At 40.5% G+C, this 17,995-nt stretch overlaps 1 protein-coding gene across 10 annotated transcripts in view; it reads right to left on the reverse strand.

Annotated features, from left to right (window-relative positions):
• The window catches only part of NSUN6 (NOP2/Sun RNA methyltransferase 6), an 86,277-nt gene that overhangs the window by 45,498 nt on the left and 22,784 nt on the right, over positions 1 to 17,995 (reverse strand). For all 10 annotated transcript variants that reach the window (XM_004014257.5, XM_060397392.1, XM_042230602.1 and 7 more), the window contains 2 exons: positions 17,597 to 17,706; positions 16,564 to 16,717 (listed from right to left, as the gene is read on the reverse strand). In XM_004014257.5, the coding sequence (XP_004014306.4) occupies positions 16,564 to 16,717; positions 17,597 to 17,706 (264 nt within the window). The remainder of the gene's footprint in view (positions 1 to 16,563; positions 16,718 to 17,596; positions 17,707 to 17,995) is intronic.

Consider the following 17,995-nt stretch of genomic DNA (forward strand, 5'->3'; position numbering starts at 1 on the left):
AGCAAGTTGTCAGGAACCTGGGACAAAGATCAAATTTTTATGGAGTTTTTTTTTTTGGCAACCTCCAGTGGCACATGAACAACTAGCCAATCTGATCACACGAACCACAGCCTTCTTTCTCTAACTCAATGAAACTGAGCCATGCCATGTGGGGCCCCCCAAGACAGACAGCTCATGGTGGAGAGGTCTGAGAGAATGTGGTCTACGGGAAAGGGAATGGCAAACCACTTCAGTATTCTTGCCTCGAGAACCCCATGAACAGTATGAAAAGGCAAAAAGAGAGGACATTAAAATATGAACTCCCCAGGTCAGTAGGCGCCCAATATGCTACTGGAGATCAGTGGAGAAATAACTCCAGAAAGAATGACGGGATGGAGCCAAAGCAAAAACAACACCCAGTTGTGGATGGGACTGGTGATACAAGCAAGATTTGATGCTGTAAAGAGCAATACTGCATAGGAACCTGAAATGTTAGGTCCATGAATCAAGGAAAATTGGAAGTGGTCAAACAGATGGCAAGAGTGAACATCAACATTCTAGGAATCAGCGAACTAAGATGGACTGGAATGGGTGAATTTATCTAGATGACCATTACATCTACTACTGTGGGCAGGAATCCCTTTGATGAAATGGAGTAGCCATCATGGTCAAGAAAAGAGTCCGAAATGCAGTACTTGGATGCAATCTCAAAAACGACAGAATGATCTCTGTTCGTCTCTAAGGTAAACCATTCAATATCACGGTAATCCAAGTCTATGCCCCAACCAGTAACAATGAAGAAGCTGAAGCTGTACGGTTCTATGAAGACCTACAAGACCTTTTAGAACTGACACCCAAAAAAGATGTCCTTTTCATTATAGGGGACTGGAAGGCAAAAGTAGGAAGTCAATAAATACCTGGAGTAACTGGCAAATTTGGCCTTGGAATACAGAATGAAGCAGGGCAAAGGCTAACAGAGTTCTGCCAAGAGAACACACTGGTCATAGCAAACACCCTCTTCCAACAACACAAGAGAAGACTCTACACATGGACATCACCAGATGGTCAACAATGAAATCAGACTGATTATATCCTTTGCAGCCAAAGATGGAGAAGCTCTATACAGTCAGCAAAAACAAGACCGGGAGCTGACTGTGGCTCAGATCATGAACTCCTTATTGCCAAATTCAGACTTAAATTGAAGAAAGTGGGGAAAACCACTAGACCATTAAGGTATGACCTAAACCAAATCCCTTATGACTATACAGTGGAAGTGAGAAATCGATTTAAGGGACTAGATCTGATAGACTGCCTGATGAACTATGGATGAAGGTTTGTGACATTGTACAGGAGTCAGAGATCAAGACCATCCCCAAGAAAAACAAATGCAAAAGTGTAAAATGGCTCCCTGAGGAGGCCCTTACAAAAAGCTATAAGAAGAGAGAAGTGAAAATCAAACTAGAAAAGGAAAGCTATAACCATTTGAATTCAGAGTTCCAAAGAATAGCAAGGAGAGATAAGAAAGCCTTCCTCAGCAATCAGTGCAAAGAAATGGAGGAAAACAACAGAATGGGAAAGAATAGATATCTCTTCAAGAAAATAAGAGATACCAAGGGAACATTTCATGCAAAGATGGGCTTGATAAAGGACAGAAATGGTATGGACTTAACAGAAGCAGAAGATATTAAGAAGAGGTGGCAAGAATACACAGAAGAACTGTACAAAAAAGATCTTCATGACCCAGATAATCACGAAGGTGTGATCACTCACACTCAGCTAGGGCCAGACATCCTGGAATGTGAAGTCAAGTAGGCCTTAGGAAGCATCACTACAAACAAAGCTAGTGGAGGTGATGGAATTCCAGTTGAGCTGTTTCAAATCCTGAAAGATGATGCTGTGAAAGTACTGCACTCAATATGCCAGCAAATTTGGAAAACTCAGCAGTGGCCACAGGACTGGAAAAGGTTAGTTTTCATTCCAATCCCAAAGAAAGGCAATGCAAAAGAATGCTCAAATTACCACACAATTGTACTCATCTAACACGCTAGTAAAGTAATGCTCAAAATTCTCCAAGCCAGGCTTCAGCAATACGTGAACCATGAACTCCCTGATGTTCAAGCTGGTTTTAGAAAAGGCACAGGAACCAGAGATCAAATTGCCAACATCTGCTGGATCATGGAAAAAGCAAGAGCGTTCCAGAAAAACATCTATTTCTGCTCTATTGACTATGCCAAAGCCTCTGACTGTGTGAATCACAATAAACTGTGGAATATTCTGAAAGAGATGGGACCACCTGACCTACCTCTTGAGAAACCTGTATACAGGTCAGGAATCAACAGTTAGAACTGGACATGGAACAACAGACTGGTTCCAAATAGGAAAAGGAGTATGTCAAGGCTGTATATTGTCACCCTGCTTATTTAACTTACATGCAGAGGACATCATGAGAAACGTGGGGCTGGAGGAAGCACAAGCTGGAATCAAGATTGCTGGGAGAAATATTAATAACCTCAGATATGCAGATGACACCACCCTTACGGCAGAACGTGAAGAACTAAAGAGCCTCTTGACGAAAATGAAAGAGGAGAGTGAAAATATTGTTTAAAGCTCAACATTCAGAAAACTAAGATCATGATATCCGGTCCCATCACTTCATGGGAAATAGATGGGGAAACAGTGGAAACAGTGGCTGACTTTATTTTTCTGGGCTCCAAAAATCACTGCAGATGGTGACTGCAGTGATTGCATGAAATTAAAAGACGCTTGCTTCTTGGAAGGAAAGTTATGACCAACCTAGACAGCATATTAAAAAGCAGAGACATTACTTTGTCAACAAAGGTCCATCTAGTAAAGGCTATGGTTTTTCCAGTGGTCATGTATGGATGTAAGAGTTGGACTATAAAGAAAGCTGAGCGCCAAAGAATTGATGCTTTTGAACTGTGGTATTGGAGAAGACTCTTGAGAGTCCCTTGGACTGCAAGGAGATCCAACCAGTCCATCCTAAAGGAGATAATCCTGGGTGTTCACTGAAGGGACTGATGTTGAAGCTGAAACTCCAATACTTTGGCCACCTGATCCAAAGAGCTGACTCATCTGAAAAGACCCTGATGCTGGGAAAGATTGAGGGCAGGAGGAGAAGGGGACGACAGAGGATAAGATGGTTGGATGGCATCACCGACTCAATGGACATGGGTTTGGGTGGACTCCAGGAGTTGGTGATGGAGGCCTGGCCTGCTGCGGTTCATGGGGTCACAAAGAGTTGGACACGACTGAGCGACTGAACTGAGTGGCACGTGGGATCTTAATTCCTGGACAAGGGAGCAAACCCAGGTCTCTGCAATGGAAGCATGGAATCCAAACCACTGGACTGCCAGGTAATTCCCTATGTATTTCTTCTTATGCCACAGCAGAGTAAGTTTATGCTGCCCTGTAAGAGTGACATTATTTCAGGAGATATTTATGACTGTCACTGCAGTGGGTGTGACAACAAAGGTTAACTCCTCTTCTTCTTCATCCTGTGCCTTTTACCCTCACTAGTCTGTTTAACACTCGGTTTCTCCAAACTTGCACCTTCACTCGGAGTTAAGACTCTCGTCCTTGCTCCAATCAGGATTAAATCAAACGACTTTTAAATTAAATGGTTCTTTCCCCTTGGGGCTTCCCTGGTGGCTCAGAGGTTGAAGCATCTGCCTGCAATGCGGGAGACCTGGGTTCAATCCCTGGGTCGGGAAGATCCCCTGGAGAAGGAAATGGCAACCCACTCCAGTATTCTTGCCTGGAGATCCCATAGACAGAGGAGCTTGGTGGGGTACAGTCCATGGGGTCGCAAAGAGTGGGACACGACTGAGCGACTTCACTTTCACTTCCCCTTAGCAGAAAATACAAAAACCTGAAACGTCACTGCCTCATATTCAAAAGTCAGTTCTTCGTTGAGACAACTGGGCACTTACCTTGATCAACACCTTGCCCCAACCCCCAGAGTCGGGACCAGTACTGCATGCTCTGAATGATCATTCCTCTGTAATTCAAATGACTCTGACCTGTAGGACTCCAGTCCTCTGGAAAATACTGAAACTAACATACACTTGCCACCCTATATCAGGTCCCACCTGTACTTCAGGATCTGGGTCCCCTTTGACTATCTCCTCCTGACCACACCTACCAGCAAAAAAGTATCCATCTGTGCAGTATTTAATTGAAAATAACATGACAAAGAATAATTTTAGCCAGTTACTGCTCATATATGACTTTAGTCTTTCCCTCTAAAACTATTTCTGTACAATGTAACTCCATATAATAATGCAAAATATAAGACCTCATAGAATAAACAATCTGTTGGTATATTAATCAATCTGAGCCTGTGAATGATTTGACCCAACTGGCATTCAAGAAACCAACGGGGAAAAATTCACTAACTGAATGTTCAAATATACTATTAGCGAAGTTGGTTCTAAAGTTTAAAAAGAATATAAGCAGTATATAAATGCAGAACTTCTTTGTTGTAGAAGCATGCTTTTTTTCACATAGGCAGACAAAGAAATCCTAACAGAAAGCCGAGTTTAAAAATCAACACCTTCTTGATTTCCTGACAGGATGGTGGAACAGAAGGACCTGCGCGCACCTCCTCCCACGAAAACATCAAAATCACAACTGAATACTAAACAAACATCCACAAACAAGAACCAGAACCCACCAATTAAGATATTCAACTTTCAAAGACAAAGAAGAGGCCACAACAAGATTGCAGAAGGGATGCATTCATAATGTAATCAAACCCTGTACCTGCCAGGTGGATGACCCAGAAATTGGAAAATAATCGTATCACAGAGGTTTTCCCACAGGAGTGAGAGTTCTGAGCCCATGTCAGGCTCCTCAGTCTGGGGGTCTGGCATCAGGGGGATGAGACCCCAGAGCATTTGGCTTTGAAGGCCAGCAGGCCTTGATCACAGGAAAGTCATAGGACTAGGGGAAACAAATGCCATTCTCAGAGGACACACAGGTCTCATGCGCCCTGGGACCCACCTGTAAAAGGAGTGACCTCATAGGAGCCTGGGACAGACCTACCTGCTGGTCTTGGAGGGTCTCCTGGGAGGCGAGGGGCACCTGTAGCTCACTGTGGGGACAAGGACACTGGTGGCAAGGGTGCTGGGGAGTATTTGCTGGCACCAAGGCCCGGTCCCACCCAATACATCCCTTAGGATCTAGTGTTGGGAAGCCTCGGGCCAAACAACCAACAGGGCAAAAACACAGTCCCACTCATCACCACACCGCAAAGTCTTCCTGAACACATACCCCTTGAAAAGCCCTGCCCACCAGAGGAACAAGACCCAGTTCCACCCAGCAGTGGGCAGGCACCAGTCCCTCCCACCAGGAAGTCTACACAAGCCCCTTAGACCAGCCGCACCCACCTAAGGGCAGACACCAGAAGAAACAGGAACTACAATCCTGCAGTCTGTGAAACAGAAAACAGAAAGTTAGATAAAATGATACAGCAGACAAATATGTTCCAGACGAAGGAATGAGATAAAACACTGGGAAAACAGCTAAGTGAAGAGGAGACAGAAAAAGAATTCATAGAAATGACAGTAAAGATGATCCAAGATCTGAAAAAAGCATGGAGGCACAGAGCAAAAAGACACACGAAATGTTTAATAAACACCTGGAAGACTTGAACAACAAACAGCACTGGAAATACAATACCTGAAATGAAGAATACACTAGAAGGAATCAACAGCAGAATAAAAGAGGAAGAGTAGATAAATGAGCTGGAAGATAGAATGCTGGGAAGCACTGCTGTGGAACAGAATATAGACAAAAGATTGAAAAGAAATGTGGGCAGCCTAGAGACTTCTGGGACAACATTAAAAAGCACCAACATTCACATTACAGGGGTCTCAGAAAGAAAAGAGAGAAAGGGCCTGAGAAAATATTTGAAGAGATAAAAACTGAAAATTCCCTAACATGGGCAAGGAAACAGTTTACCTAAGTCCAGGAAGTGCAGAGTCCCACACTGGATAAATCCAAGGAGGAAAAGCCAAGATGTGTATTAATCAAACTGACAAAAATTAAAAACAAAGAAAATACTAAAATCAACAAGGGAAAAGCAACAAATAAAAAATAAGGGTTTTCCCATAAGATTGTCAGATTATTCAGCAGAAACTCTGCAGGTCAGAAGGCTTCTGCACGATACATTTAAAGCAATGAAAGGAAAATCTTACTACAGGAATACTCTACTCAGCAAGGCTCTCATTCAGATTCGACAGAGAAATCAAAAGCTTCACAGATGAGCAAAAGCTAAGAGAATTCAGCACCACCAAACCAGCTTTACAACAAGTGCCAAAGGAACTTCTCTGGAGGGAAAAGATAAGGCCAACCTAGAAATAAGAAAATCCTGAATGGGAAAGCTCACCAGTAAAGGCAAATATATAGTAAAGGTAGGAAATAATCCATACACAAATATAATGTCAAAACCAGCAACTGTGAGAAGAGTAAAATGCAGGATAGTGACAATCCACTGGAGATTAGGAGACCAGCAACTTAAAACAATCTTGTAAATATATATAAACTGCTGTATCAAAACCTCATGGGAACCACAAACCAAAAATTTTCTATTGCAGATACACACACACAAAAAGAAAAAGCAATCAAAACACACACTAAAGACTTGGTCATCAAATCACAACAGAAGAGAACAAAAGAAGGGAAGAAAAAGACCTACAAAAACAAATCCAAAACAATTAGCAGAATGGAAGTAAAAATATATACGTATCAATTACTATCTTAAATGTAACTACATTAAATGTTCCAACCAAAATACACAGACTGAGTGAATGGATACAAAAACAAAATCTATATATATGCAGTCTACAAGAAAACCACTTCAGATTTAGGGACTCATACAGACTGAAAGTGAGGGGATGGAAAAAAAAGTATTCCACAAAACTGGAAATCAAAAGAAAACTGGAGTAGCAACACTAATGTCAGACAAAATAGACTTTAAAATAAAAATTATTACAAGTAACAAGGGATCAAGGGATCAATCCAAGAAGATTTAACAATTGTAAATATACACGCATCCAACATAGGAGCACCTCAACATTTAAGGCAAATGCTAATAGCCATAAAAGAAGAAACTGACAATAACACAACAATACTGGTAGACTTTAACACAGATTTCATCAATAGATAGATCATCCACACAGAAAACAAGAAAAAACAGGCCTTAATTGACACATTAGACCAGATGGACTTATTTATGTTCATAGCAAATTCTATCTGAAACTAGCAGAATACACCTTCTTTTCAAGTGCACATGAACATTCTCTAAGATGTATCACATCTTGGGCCACATATCAAGCCTGGGAAAATGTAAGAAAATTCAAATCATATCAAGCATCCTTTCCAACCATAACACTATGAGATTAGAAATAAATTACAAGAAAAAAAAACTGCAAAAAAAAAAAAAAAAAACCACAAACACATGGCAGCTAAACAATATGCTACTAAACCACCAGTGGATCACTGAAGAAATCAAAGAGAAAATCATAAAGATCAGAGCAGAAATATATGAAATGGAAATGAAGAAAACAGCAGAAAAGATCAATGAAACTGAAAGAAAAACTTATGTCTGAAAAGATAAACAAAACTGAAAAACCTTTAGCCTGATTTATCAAGAAACAGAGGAAGAAAGCTCAGATCAATAAAATTAGAAATGAAAAAGGGGAAGTTGCAATGGACACCACCGAAACACAAAGTATCACAAGAGACTACTACAAACAGCTATATGCCAATAAAATGGACAACCTGGAAGAAATGAACAAATTCTTAGAAATGAACACTCGCCCAAAACTGAACCAGGAAGAAATAGAAAATATGAAGAGACCAGCCACAAGTAACGAAAACTGAAACGCTGATTAGAACACTTCCAGCGGGACTTCCCTACTGGCACAATGGATGAGAATCTGCCTGCCAATGCAGAGGACACTGGTTCAATCCCTGATCTGCCACAGAGCAGCTAAGCCCATCTGCCACAAATACTGAGTCCATGCTCGAGAGTGTGCAAGTCACAGCAACTAAAGCCCGCATGCTCTAGGGCCTGCAGGCCACAACCACTGAAGCCCACACACCCTAGGGCCAGCAAGCCCAAACTGCTGAAGAAAGAGCGCCCAGAGCCTGTATCCCACGACGAGAGAAGCCACTGTACCAGGAAACCTGTGCACTGCACCTAGAGGGAAGCCCCACTCTGCAACAAGAGGAAACCCACACACAGCAATGAAGACCCAGCAGGGGCGAAAGTTTAAAAAAGAAACACTTCCAAAAAACAAAGTCCAGGACCAAAAGGTTACATAGGTGAATCTTATCAAACGTTTACAAAAGAGTTAACACCTATCCTTATGAAATTATTGCAAAAAATTACAGAGGAAGGCACCCTCCCAAACTTCTTCTCTGAGGCCACTGTCACCCTGATACCAAATCCAAAGATTCCACACAAAAAAGGAAAATTACAGCCAACATCACTGATAAACATAGCTAAAAATAATCCTGAACAAAATACTAGCAAACCAAATGCAACAATACATTAAAAGGATCGTACATCATGATCAAGTGGGATTTATCCCAGGGATGCAAAGATGTTTCAATATCTGTAAATCAATAACTGTGACACAACATTAACAAACTGAATAAAAACCATGATTGTCTCTGTAGACACAGAAAAAGTTTTTGACAAAATTCAACACCCATTTATGATGAAAACTCTTCAGAAAGTAGGCATAGAGGAAACATACTTCAACATACCAAAGGCCACACGTGACAAACCTACAGCTAACATCATTCTCAATGATGAAAAGCTGAAAGGATTTCCTCTAAGATTAGGAACAAGACAAGGATGTCCACACTCATCATTTTTATTCAACACAGTTTTCGAAGTCCTAGCCACGGCAATCAGAGAACAAAAAGAAATAAAAGGAATCCAGATTGGAAAACTATTACTGCAGATGACATAATAATATACATAGAAAATCCTAAAGATGCTACCAGAAAACTATTAGAGTTTATCAATGAATTCAGTAAGGTTACAGGGTACCAAATAAATATACATAAATCTCTTACATTCCTATACACTAACAACAAAAGATCATAAAGAGAAGGAAATGATCCCATTTACCATTGCATCAAAAAGAATAAACTACCGAGGAATAAACTTACCTAAGGAGGCAAAGAAGAGAGGTGAAAAGCAAAGGAGAAAAGGAAAGATATAACCATCTGAATGCAGAGTTCAAAAGAATAGCAAGAAGAGATAAGAAAGCCTTCTTCAGCGATCAATGCCAAGAAAGAGAGGAAAACAACAGAATGGGAAAGACTAGAGATCTCTTCAAGAAAATTAGAGATGCCAAGGGAACATTTCATGCAAAGATGGGCTTGATAAAGGACAGAAATGGCCTGGACCTAACAGAAGCAGAAGATATTAAGAAGAGGTGGCAAGAATACATGGAAGAATTGTACAAAAAAGATCTTCACAACCCAGATAATCATGATGATGTGATCACTAATCTAGAGCCAGACATCCTGGAATGTGAAGTCAAGTGGGCCTTAGAAAGCATCACTATGAACAAAGCTAGTGGAGGTGATGGAATTCCAGTTGAGCTGTTTCAAATCCTGAAAGATGATGCTGTGAAAGTGCTGCACTCAATATGCCAGCAAATTTGGAAAACTCAGCAGTGGCCACAGGACTGGAAAAGGTCAGTTTTCATTCCAATCCCAAAGAAACGCAATGCCAAAGAATGCTCAAACTACCGCACAATTGCACTCATCTCACACGCTAGTGAAGTAATGCTCAAAATTCTCCAAGCCAGACTTCAGCAATACGTGAACCGTGAACTCCCTGATGTTCAAGCTGGTTTTAGAAAAGGCACAGGAACCAGAGATCAAATTGCCAACATCCGCTGGATCATGGAAAAAGCAAGAGAGTCCCAGAAAAACATCTATTTCTGCTTTATTGACTATGCCAAAGCCTTTGACTGTGTGGATCACAATAAACTGTGGAAAATTCTGAAAGAGATGGGAATACCAGACCACCTGACCTGCCTCTTGAGAAACCTGTATGCAGGTCAGGAAGCAACAGTTAGAACTGGACATGGAACAACAGACTGGTTCCAAATAGGAAAAGGGGTATGTCAAGGCTGCATATTGTCACCCTGCTTATTTAACTTATATGCAGAGTACATCATGAGAAACGTGGGGCTGGAGGAAGCACAAGCTGGAATCAAGATTGCCAGGAGAAATATCAATAACCTCAGATATGCAGATGACACCACCCTTATGGCAGAAAGTGAAGAGCAGCTAAAAAGCCTCTTGATGAAAGTGAAAAAGGAGAGTGAAAAAGTTGGCTTAAAGCTCAACATTCAGAAAACGAAGATCATGGCATCCGGTCCCATCACTTCATGGGAAATAGATGGGGAAACAGTGGAAACAGTGTCAGACTTTATTGTTTTGGGCTCCAAAATCACTGCAGATGGTGACTGCAGCCATGAAATTAAAAGACACTTACTCCTTGGAAGAAAAGTTATGACCAACCTAGACAGTATATTCAAAAGCAGAGACATTACTTTGCCAACAAAGGTCCGTCTAGTCAAGGCTATGGTTTTTCCTGTGGTCATGTATGGATGTGAGAGTTGGACTGTGAAGAAGGCTGAGCACCGAAGAATTGATGCTTCTGAACTGTGGTGTTGGAGAAGACTCTTGAGAGTCCCTTGGACTGCAAGGAGATCCAACCAGTCCATTCTGAAGGAGATCAACCTTGGGATTTCTTTGGAAGGAATGATGCTAAAGCTGAAGCTCCAGTACTTTGGCCACCTCATGCGAAGAGTTGACTCATTGGAAAAGACTCTGATGCTGGGAGGGATTGGGGGCAGGAGGAGAAAGGGACGACCGAGGATGAGATGGCTGGACGGCATCACAGACTCGATGGACCTGAATCTGAGTGAACTCCGGGAGATGGTGCTGGACAGGGAGGCCTGGCGTGCTGTGATTCATGGGGTCACAGAGAGTCGGACACAACTGAGCAACTGAACTGAACTGAACTGAACTGAAGGAGGCAAAAGACCTATACTCTGAAACCTACAAGACACTGATGAAAGAAATCGAAGACGACAAACGGAAAGATATACCATGTTCTTGGGTTGGAAATATTTTCAACATTTTTTCAAAATAACTATATTACCAAAGGCAATCTTACAGATTCAATGCAATTCCTGTCAAATTACCAATGGCTATTTTCAAAGAACTAGAACAATACATTTTTAGAATTTGTATGCAGGGACTTCCCTGATGGTCCAGTGGCTAAGACTCCATGCTCCCAGTGTAGGGGGCCCAGGTTCAATCCCTTGTCAGGGAACTAGAACCCAAACGCCACAACTAAGACCAATGAGCCAAATAAATATGTAAGTAAATAAATACATATATTTTTAAAATCTGTGAAGAAAACACAAAAGACCCTAAATAGCCAAAGCAATCTTGAGAAAGAAAAACAGAACCAGAGGAATCAGACACCTTGGCTTCTTGGCTTCAAGCTATACTACAAAGCTAAGTCATCAAAACAGTCTAGTACCAGCACAAAGACAAACCTACAGATCAATAGAACAGGGCATAAAGCCCAGAAATAAATCCAAACACCTATGGCCAATTAATCTATGACAAAGGAGGCAAGACTATATATAATGGAGAAAAGACAGTCTTTTCAATAAGTGGTTCTGAGAAAACTGGACAGCAACATGTAAAAGAATGAAATTAGAATATATTTAACACTATATACAAAAATAAACTCAAAACAGATTAAAGACCTAAAGGTAAGGCTGGATACTCCAAAACTCTATGGAGAAAAACATAGGCAGAATACTGTTTTACATAAATCACAGCAATAGTTTTTTGAATCCACCATCAAGAGTAATGAAAATAAAACAAAAATAAATAAATGGGGCCTAAATAAACTCACAAGTTTTTGCACAGCAAAGGAAACCATGAACAAAACAAAAAAGCAATCAACAAAATAGGAGAAAAAGATGCAACTCATCTCCAAAGTATACAAATATCTCATGCAGTTCTATATCAAAAAATCAAACAACCCAATTAAAAAATGGGAAGATCTAAACAGACACTTCTTCAAAGACATACAGATGGCCAAATAGCTCATGAGGAGACGTACAACATCATTAATTATTTGAGAACAGCAAATCAAAACTACAATGAGTTATCACCTCACACAGGTCAGAATGTTCATTTTTAAAAAGTCTACAAACAATAAATGCTGTAGAGGGTGCGGAAAAAAGGGAACCCTCCTACCTACACTGTTGGTGGGAATGTAAGTTGGTGCAATTTGGAGAACAGTATGGAGGTTCCTTAAAAAACTAAAAATAGAGCCACCACATAAAGCGATCCCAGTCCTGAGCATATATCCAAAGAAAATAATATTCCAAAAAGATACATATCAATAATGTTCACTGCAGCACTGTTTACAATAACCAAGACATGGAAGCAACCTAAATGTCCATCAACAGATAAACTGATAAAGAAAATGTGTTACATATATACAATGGAATGTTACTCAGCCATTAAAAAGAATGAAATAATGCCATTTGCAGCAACAGGGATGGACATAGTGAGTGTCATACAGAGTGAAGTAAGTCGGACAGAGAAGAAGAATTACCATATGCACGTCTTTTATGTAGAATCTAAAAGAAAATGATACAAACGAACTTACAAAACTGAAAGAGACTCACAGACTTAGAAAATGAACTTATGGTTACTGGGGAGGAAGGGATAGTTACGGAGATTGGTGGTCAGGTACACATTTAAAATGGGTAACCACAAGTCGGACAGAGAAGAATTACCATATGCATGTCTTTTATGTAGAATCTTAAAAAAATGATACAAACGAACTTACAAAACTGAAAGAGACTCACAGACTTAGAAAATGAACTTACGGTTGCTGGGGCGGGGAGGGATAGTTAGGGAGATTGGTGGTCATGTACGTATTTAAAATGGATAACCACAGGGACATACTGAGTATCACACGGAACTCTGCTCAGTGTTAAGTGGCAGCCTGAATGGGAGGCGGGGTCTGGGGGAGAATGGGTACATGTGTATGTATGGCTGAGTCCCTCTGTTGTTCTCCTGAAACCATCACAACGTTGTTAATCAGCTACACCCCAAAACAAAATAAAAACTCTTGAAAAAACAAACTAAAAATAGAGCCACCATGTGATGCAGCAATCCCACTCCTGGGCATAAAATCTGAAGAAAATCATATTTCGAAAAGATACATGCACCCCCGGTGTCTACTGCAGCACAGTTCAGAACAGTCAAGACATGGAAGCACCTAAATGTCCATCAACAGAGAAATGGATAAAGAAGATGCGGTGTGAGTGTGTGTGTGTGTGTGTGTGTGTGTATAATGGAATATTACTAAAAAGGAATGAAATAATGCTACTCGCAAGAACATGAATGAACCTAGAAATTATCACACTAAGCAAGTCAGACAAAAGACAAATATCATATGGTATCACTTACGTGCAGAATCTAAAAAAAAATGATACAAATGAACATATTTACAAAACAGAAACAGACTTACAGACTTAGAGAACAAAAATGGTTACCAGGGGGAAGGACAACAGGGAGGGACAGTTTGGAGGCTGGAATTAACAAGTTGGAATCAAGACTGCGGGGACAAACAGCAATAACCTCAGAGATGCAGATGACACCACCCTTATGGCAGAAAGTGAAGAGGAACTAAAAAGCCTCTTGATGAAAGTGAAAGAGGAGAGTGAAAAAGTTGGCTTCAAGCTCAACATTCAGAAAACTAAGATCATGGCATCCAGTCCCATCATTTCACGGCAGATAGATGGGGAAACAGTGGCTGACTTTATTTTGGGGGGCTGCAAAATCACTGCAGATGGTGACTGCAGCCATGAAATTAAAAGACTCTTACTCCTTGGAAGGAATGTTATGATCAACCTAGACAGCATATTAAAAAGCAGAGACATTACTTTGTCAACGGAGGTCCGTCTAGTCAAGGCTATGGTTTCTCCAGTGGTCATGTATGGATGTGAGAGTTGGACTATAAAGAAAGCTGAGTGCTGAATAATTGAAGCTTCTGAACTGTGGTGTTGGAGAAGACTCTTGAGAGTCCCTTGGACTACAAGGAGATCCAACCAGTCCATCCTAAAGATCAGTCCTGGGTGTTCACTGGAAGGACTGATGCTGAAGCTGAAACTCCAATACTCTGGCCACTTGATGTGAAGTGCTGACTCATTTGAAAAGACCCTGATGCTGGGAAAGATTGAGGGCAGGAGGAGAAGGGGATGACAGAGGATGAGATAGTTAGATGGCATCACTGACTCAATGGACACGGGTGTGGGTGGACTCCGGGAGTTGGTGTTGGACAGGGAGGTCTGGCATGCTGCGGTTCATGGGGTCACAAAGAGTCGGACATGACTGAGCAACTGAACTGAACTGAACTATATATAAAACAGATAATCAACAAGGACCTACTATAGAGTACAAGAAACTCTACTGAATACTCTGCAATAATCTATATGGGAAAATAATCAAAAGAATAGATATATGAACTAAATCACATTTCTGTACATTTATAACTAATGCAACATTGTAAATATTCTTATACTCCAAAAAAAATTAAAATTTTTTTCTAAAAATCAACATTTTCTTGAAAGATGGCTACATTCTACTCCTACCAACAAAGAGAACAGTACTCAGAAGTCTGTGGACCCAGTTACTGGAACCACCATGTCAAATAAGATGAAATGTGTACCAGCTATAGCAAAATAAAGGAAGCAGTCAAACTATCATCTCCCTATTACAGACCCAAAGATTAACACACAGATATATGCATAATCTTCATATTCAGAAGCACTTCCAGGATGAAGAATGTACTTGTTCTTGGTCATCTGGAAAGTACTGCCACCTCTAGATGGAGGGAAGAGCCTATGTCTTTAGAAGAATTAATATCAACTATAAATTCAAACTGCTAAAGTATGAAAAACTGTCCCAGGAATCAGGTAAGTGGCTCTCTTCTAGGTGAATAAATTCACAGCTTTCAGCGTGTCTCCATTAGCTGTCAACTTTGTAGTAACAGAGCTGTCTACAGAATTTCTGAAACAGCCTGAAAACACTAAGCAAAAATAAAGACACAAATGAACCTACCTACAAAACAGAAACAGACTCACAGACCTGTGGTTTCCAAGAGGGAGTTGGGGGAAGAGGTGGACTGGGAGTTTAGGATTAAGAGATACAAGTTTTATATACAGGATGGATAAACAGTAAGGTCCTTCTGTATAGCACAGGGAACTACATTCAATATCCTGTAATAAACATAATGGAAAAGAATATAAAAAAGAATATGTACATATGTATATCTGAGTCACTTTGCTGTATAGTAGAAATGAACACAACACCGTAAATCAACTATATTTTGATTTTAAAAATTATAAGAAACTGGATTATACACAGATTTAATTTGCTTAGTGCCTGCTGGTAAAGAATCCACCTGCAGTGCAGGAGATCTCAGTTCGATTTCTGGGTCAGGAAGATCTGCTGGCAGGGATAGGCTACCCACTCCAGTATTCTTGGGCTTCCCTGGTGGCTCAGCTAGGAAAGAATCCAACTGTAATGCGGGAGACATGGGTTTGATCCCTGGGTTGGGAAGATCCCCTGGAGAAGGGAAAGGCTACCCACTCCAGTATTCTGGCCTGGAGAATTCCATGGACTATACAGTCCATGGGGTCACAAAGTTGGACATGACTGAGCGACTTTCACTTTCACTTGTAGCAACCAGAGATGATTTTACACTAACTTGTTCTAATTCAGGCGAGCAGGATTTCCCTAGTGGCCCAGGGGATAGGACACCACCTGCCAATGCCGGGGACACAGATTCGATCCCTGATCTGAGAAGATCCCACATGCCACAGAGCAGCTAAGCCCGCGCACCACCACTACTGAGCCTGTGCTGAAGCCCCTGCGCCGAGAGCCGGCGCTCCTCAGCAAGAGAAGCCACTGCAGCAAGAAGCCCAGGCACAGCGGACACCCAGTGTGGGAATAAATACATGCACTTTTTAATTAAAAAATAATAAAAGTTAGGTGTGAGTAAATCCAAACATTAATTTTTAACCACAAGTATTCACATCAGTACTAGCTTTCTGGTAAATTTTTTAGTTAAAACTTTTTTTCTTTTTAATATTAAAACTATAAGCTTTTCTCACACAGACTGTTAAAAAAGATCTGGAGAGGTCATCTAATTCATCCTTTATCAAGATAAATAATGTTATCAAAGATGCAAAACTTTTCAACTTAAGAGACTCCTTAATCTGTGCATTTATGTTTTTAACTAAAAGCATATTTCCCCCCACCCAAAAAATGGCAGTATGTGCTAAACATGTATTTTCCAATTGAACTTGTAACAAAAAAAAATAGTCATATAATGCAATTACACATATTTTTACATTATTTTACATTTTCTTTAAACCACAAAAAGCACGCTTATTTTCCCCAAAACAACGGTTGCTGACATACTTCAGTTCAGGCAGCCCACTGAAGATCTCTTTGCGGCTTAGTTCAGAAATCCCGTTTCCAAGAAATATTTTTGTTCCATCAAATTCTTTGGCTCCTTTCTTACATTTGCCTTTAATATCAGAGTATACAGAAACATGATCTCCACCTTTCATAACTAGAGGAAAGAAGAAAGCCATATTATACTGACATACCTATTCTTTGGCAGAACCATGAAAACTCTTCAAGCTTTAAGACTGGGGAGGCCTAGAGGCATCAGTAGTGGACATGAAGCAGTCTAACCTGGCTCATGGTCTCACTATAACTTCTGACAGAAAATACAACTGTTTACTTTCAAATGTTTGACAACAATAAATCTATTTTTTTTCCCTAGGAAAACAAAGATGCAGGATAGTCTTCGAAACATCCAACCTCAGGGACCTCCCTGGCTGTCCAGTGGTTACAACTCTTAATACACGGGACACCTGTTCAACCCCCAATCTGGGAACTAATATCCCACATGCCTTGCGAGGGTCAAAAAAAAAACACAGCAAACATCCAACCTCAGTTGGAAGCCTTTAGCTGACAAACGAAAGGTATCTTCTATTTCAATTATTTTCCCCATATCTAACATTCCTTAAAAGAATAAATGAAGAATACTGAGTTTCATCCCAATATTAAGATCCCAGACTTGGAATGTTTCCCCTGCAAATGACAGTTCAGCAGCCTGAGGTTTCAGCACAATTGAGTAAAGAATGGAAAACAAAATTTCACTGACATCTTCCACTCTTTTCATCAGTCATGATCCTCTAACATCATTACAAATGTCCTCAAAGGGAATAAAAGAAATGGGCAGAAAATCCACATCAGATGCCTGATTCATTAGTCCTTTTCAGATACATACCTCAGTGGGCTATACTAAATGCACAACTTAGCAAAGATCTTTGTTAAAGCAAATTTGAAATGTATCTGAGTGAGGATTTAATGAATTTTCAATTTGATGATACACATAAATGTTAGCAGCTGTTTTACAGAGAAACCTAAACGTTATACTCACATTTTGAGGCTGATACGATTCCAGGGACATAGACATGGGCTCCTCGTAACACAGCATTGCCACACTGGGCTCCAACAATGACTTCACAAGTCTGTTGTTTTATATTCTTCCTAGAGAAGAGTGAAAGTGTAAAGAGTGATGCACCTCCAACGTCAACCAACCTTTTCAGGGTTTCAAACTAACCCTAAATAAATAACCTCTTTAGTCTTCATTATTCTAAATGAATAAATGAGAAAAAGTTGGAAGAAAGATAAATACACAAGAAATAATTTCTTAAAAACTACAAAGGCCTTCCCTGGTGGTCCAGTGGTTGAGAATCCACCTGCCAACACAGGGAGCATGGGTTCAATCCCTGATCTGGGAAGATTCCACACGCCGTGGGACAACTTAAGCCCTTGT

This window comes from Ovis aries, chromosome 13, assembly GCF_016772045.2.
Source record: "Ovis aries strain OAR_USU_Benz2616 breed Rambouillet chromosome 13, ARS-UI_Ramb_v3.0, whole genome shotgun sequence".
In the NCBI taxonomy this organism is placed as follows: domain Eukaryota; kingdom Metazoa; phylum Chordata; class Mammalia; order Artiodactyla; family Bovidae; genus Ovis; species Ovis aries.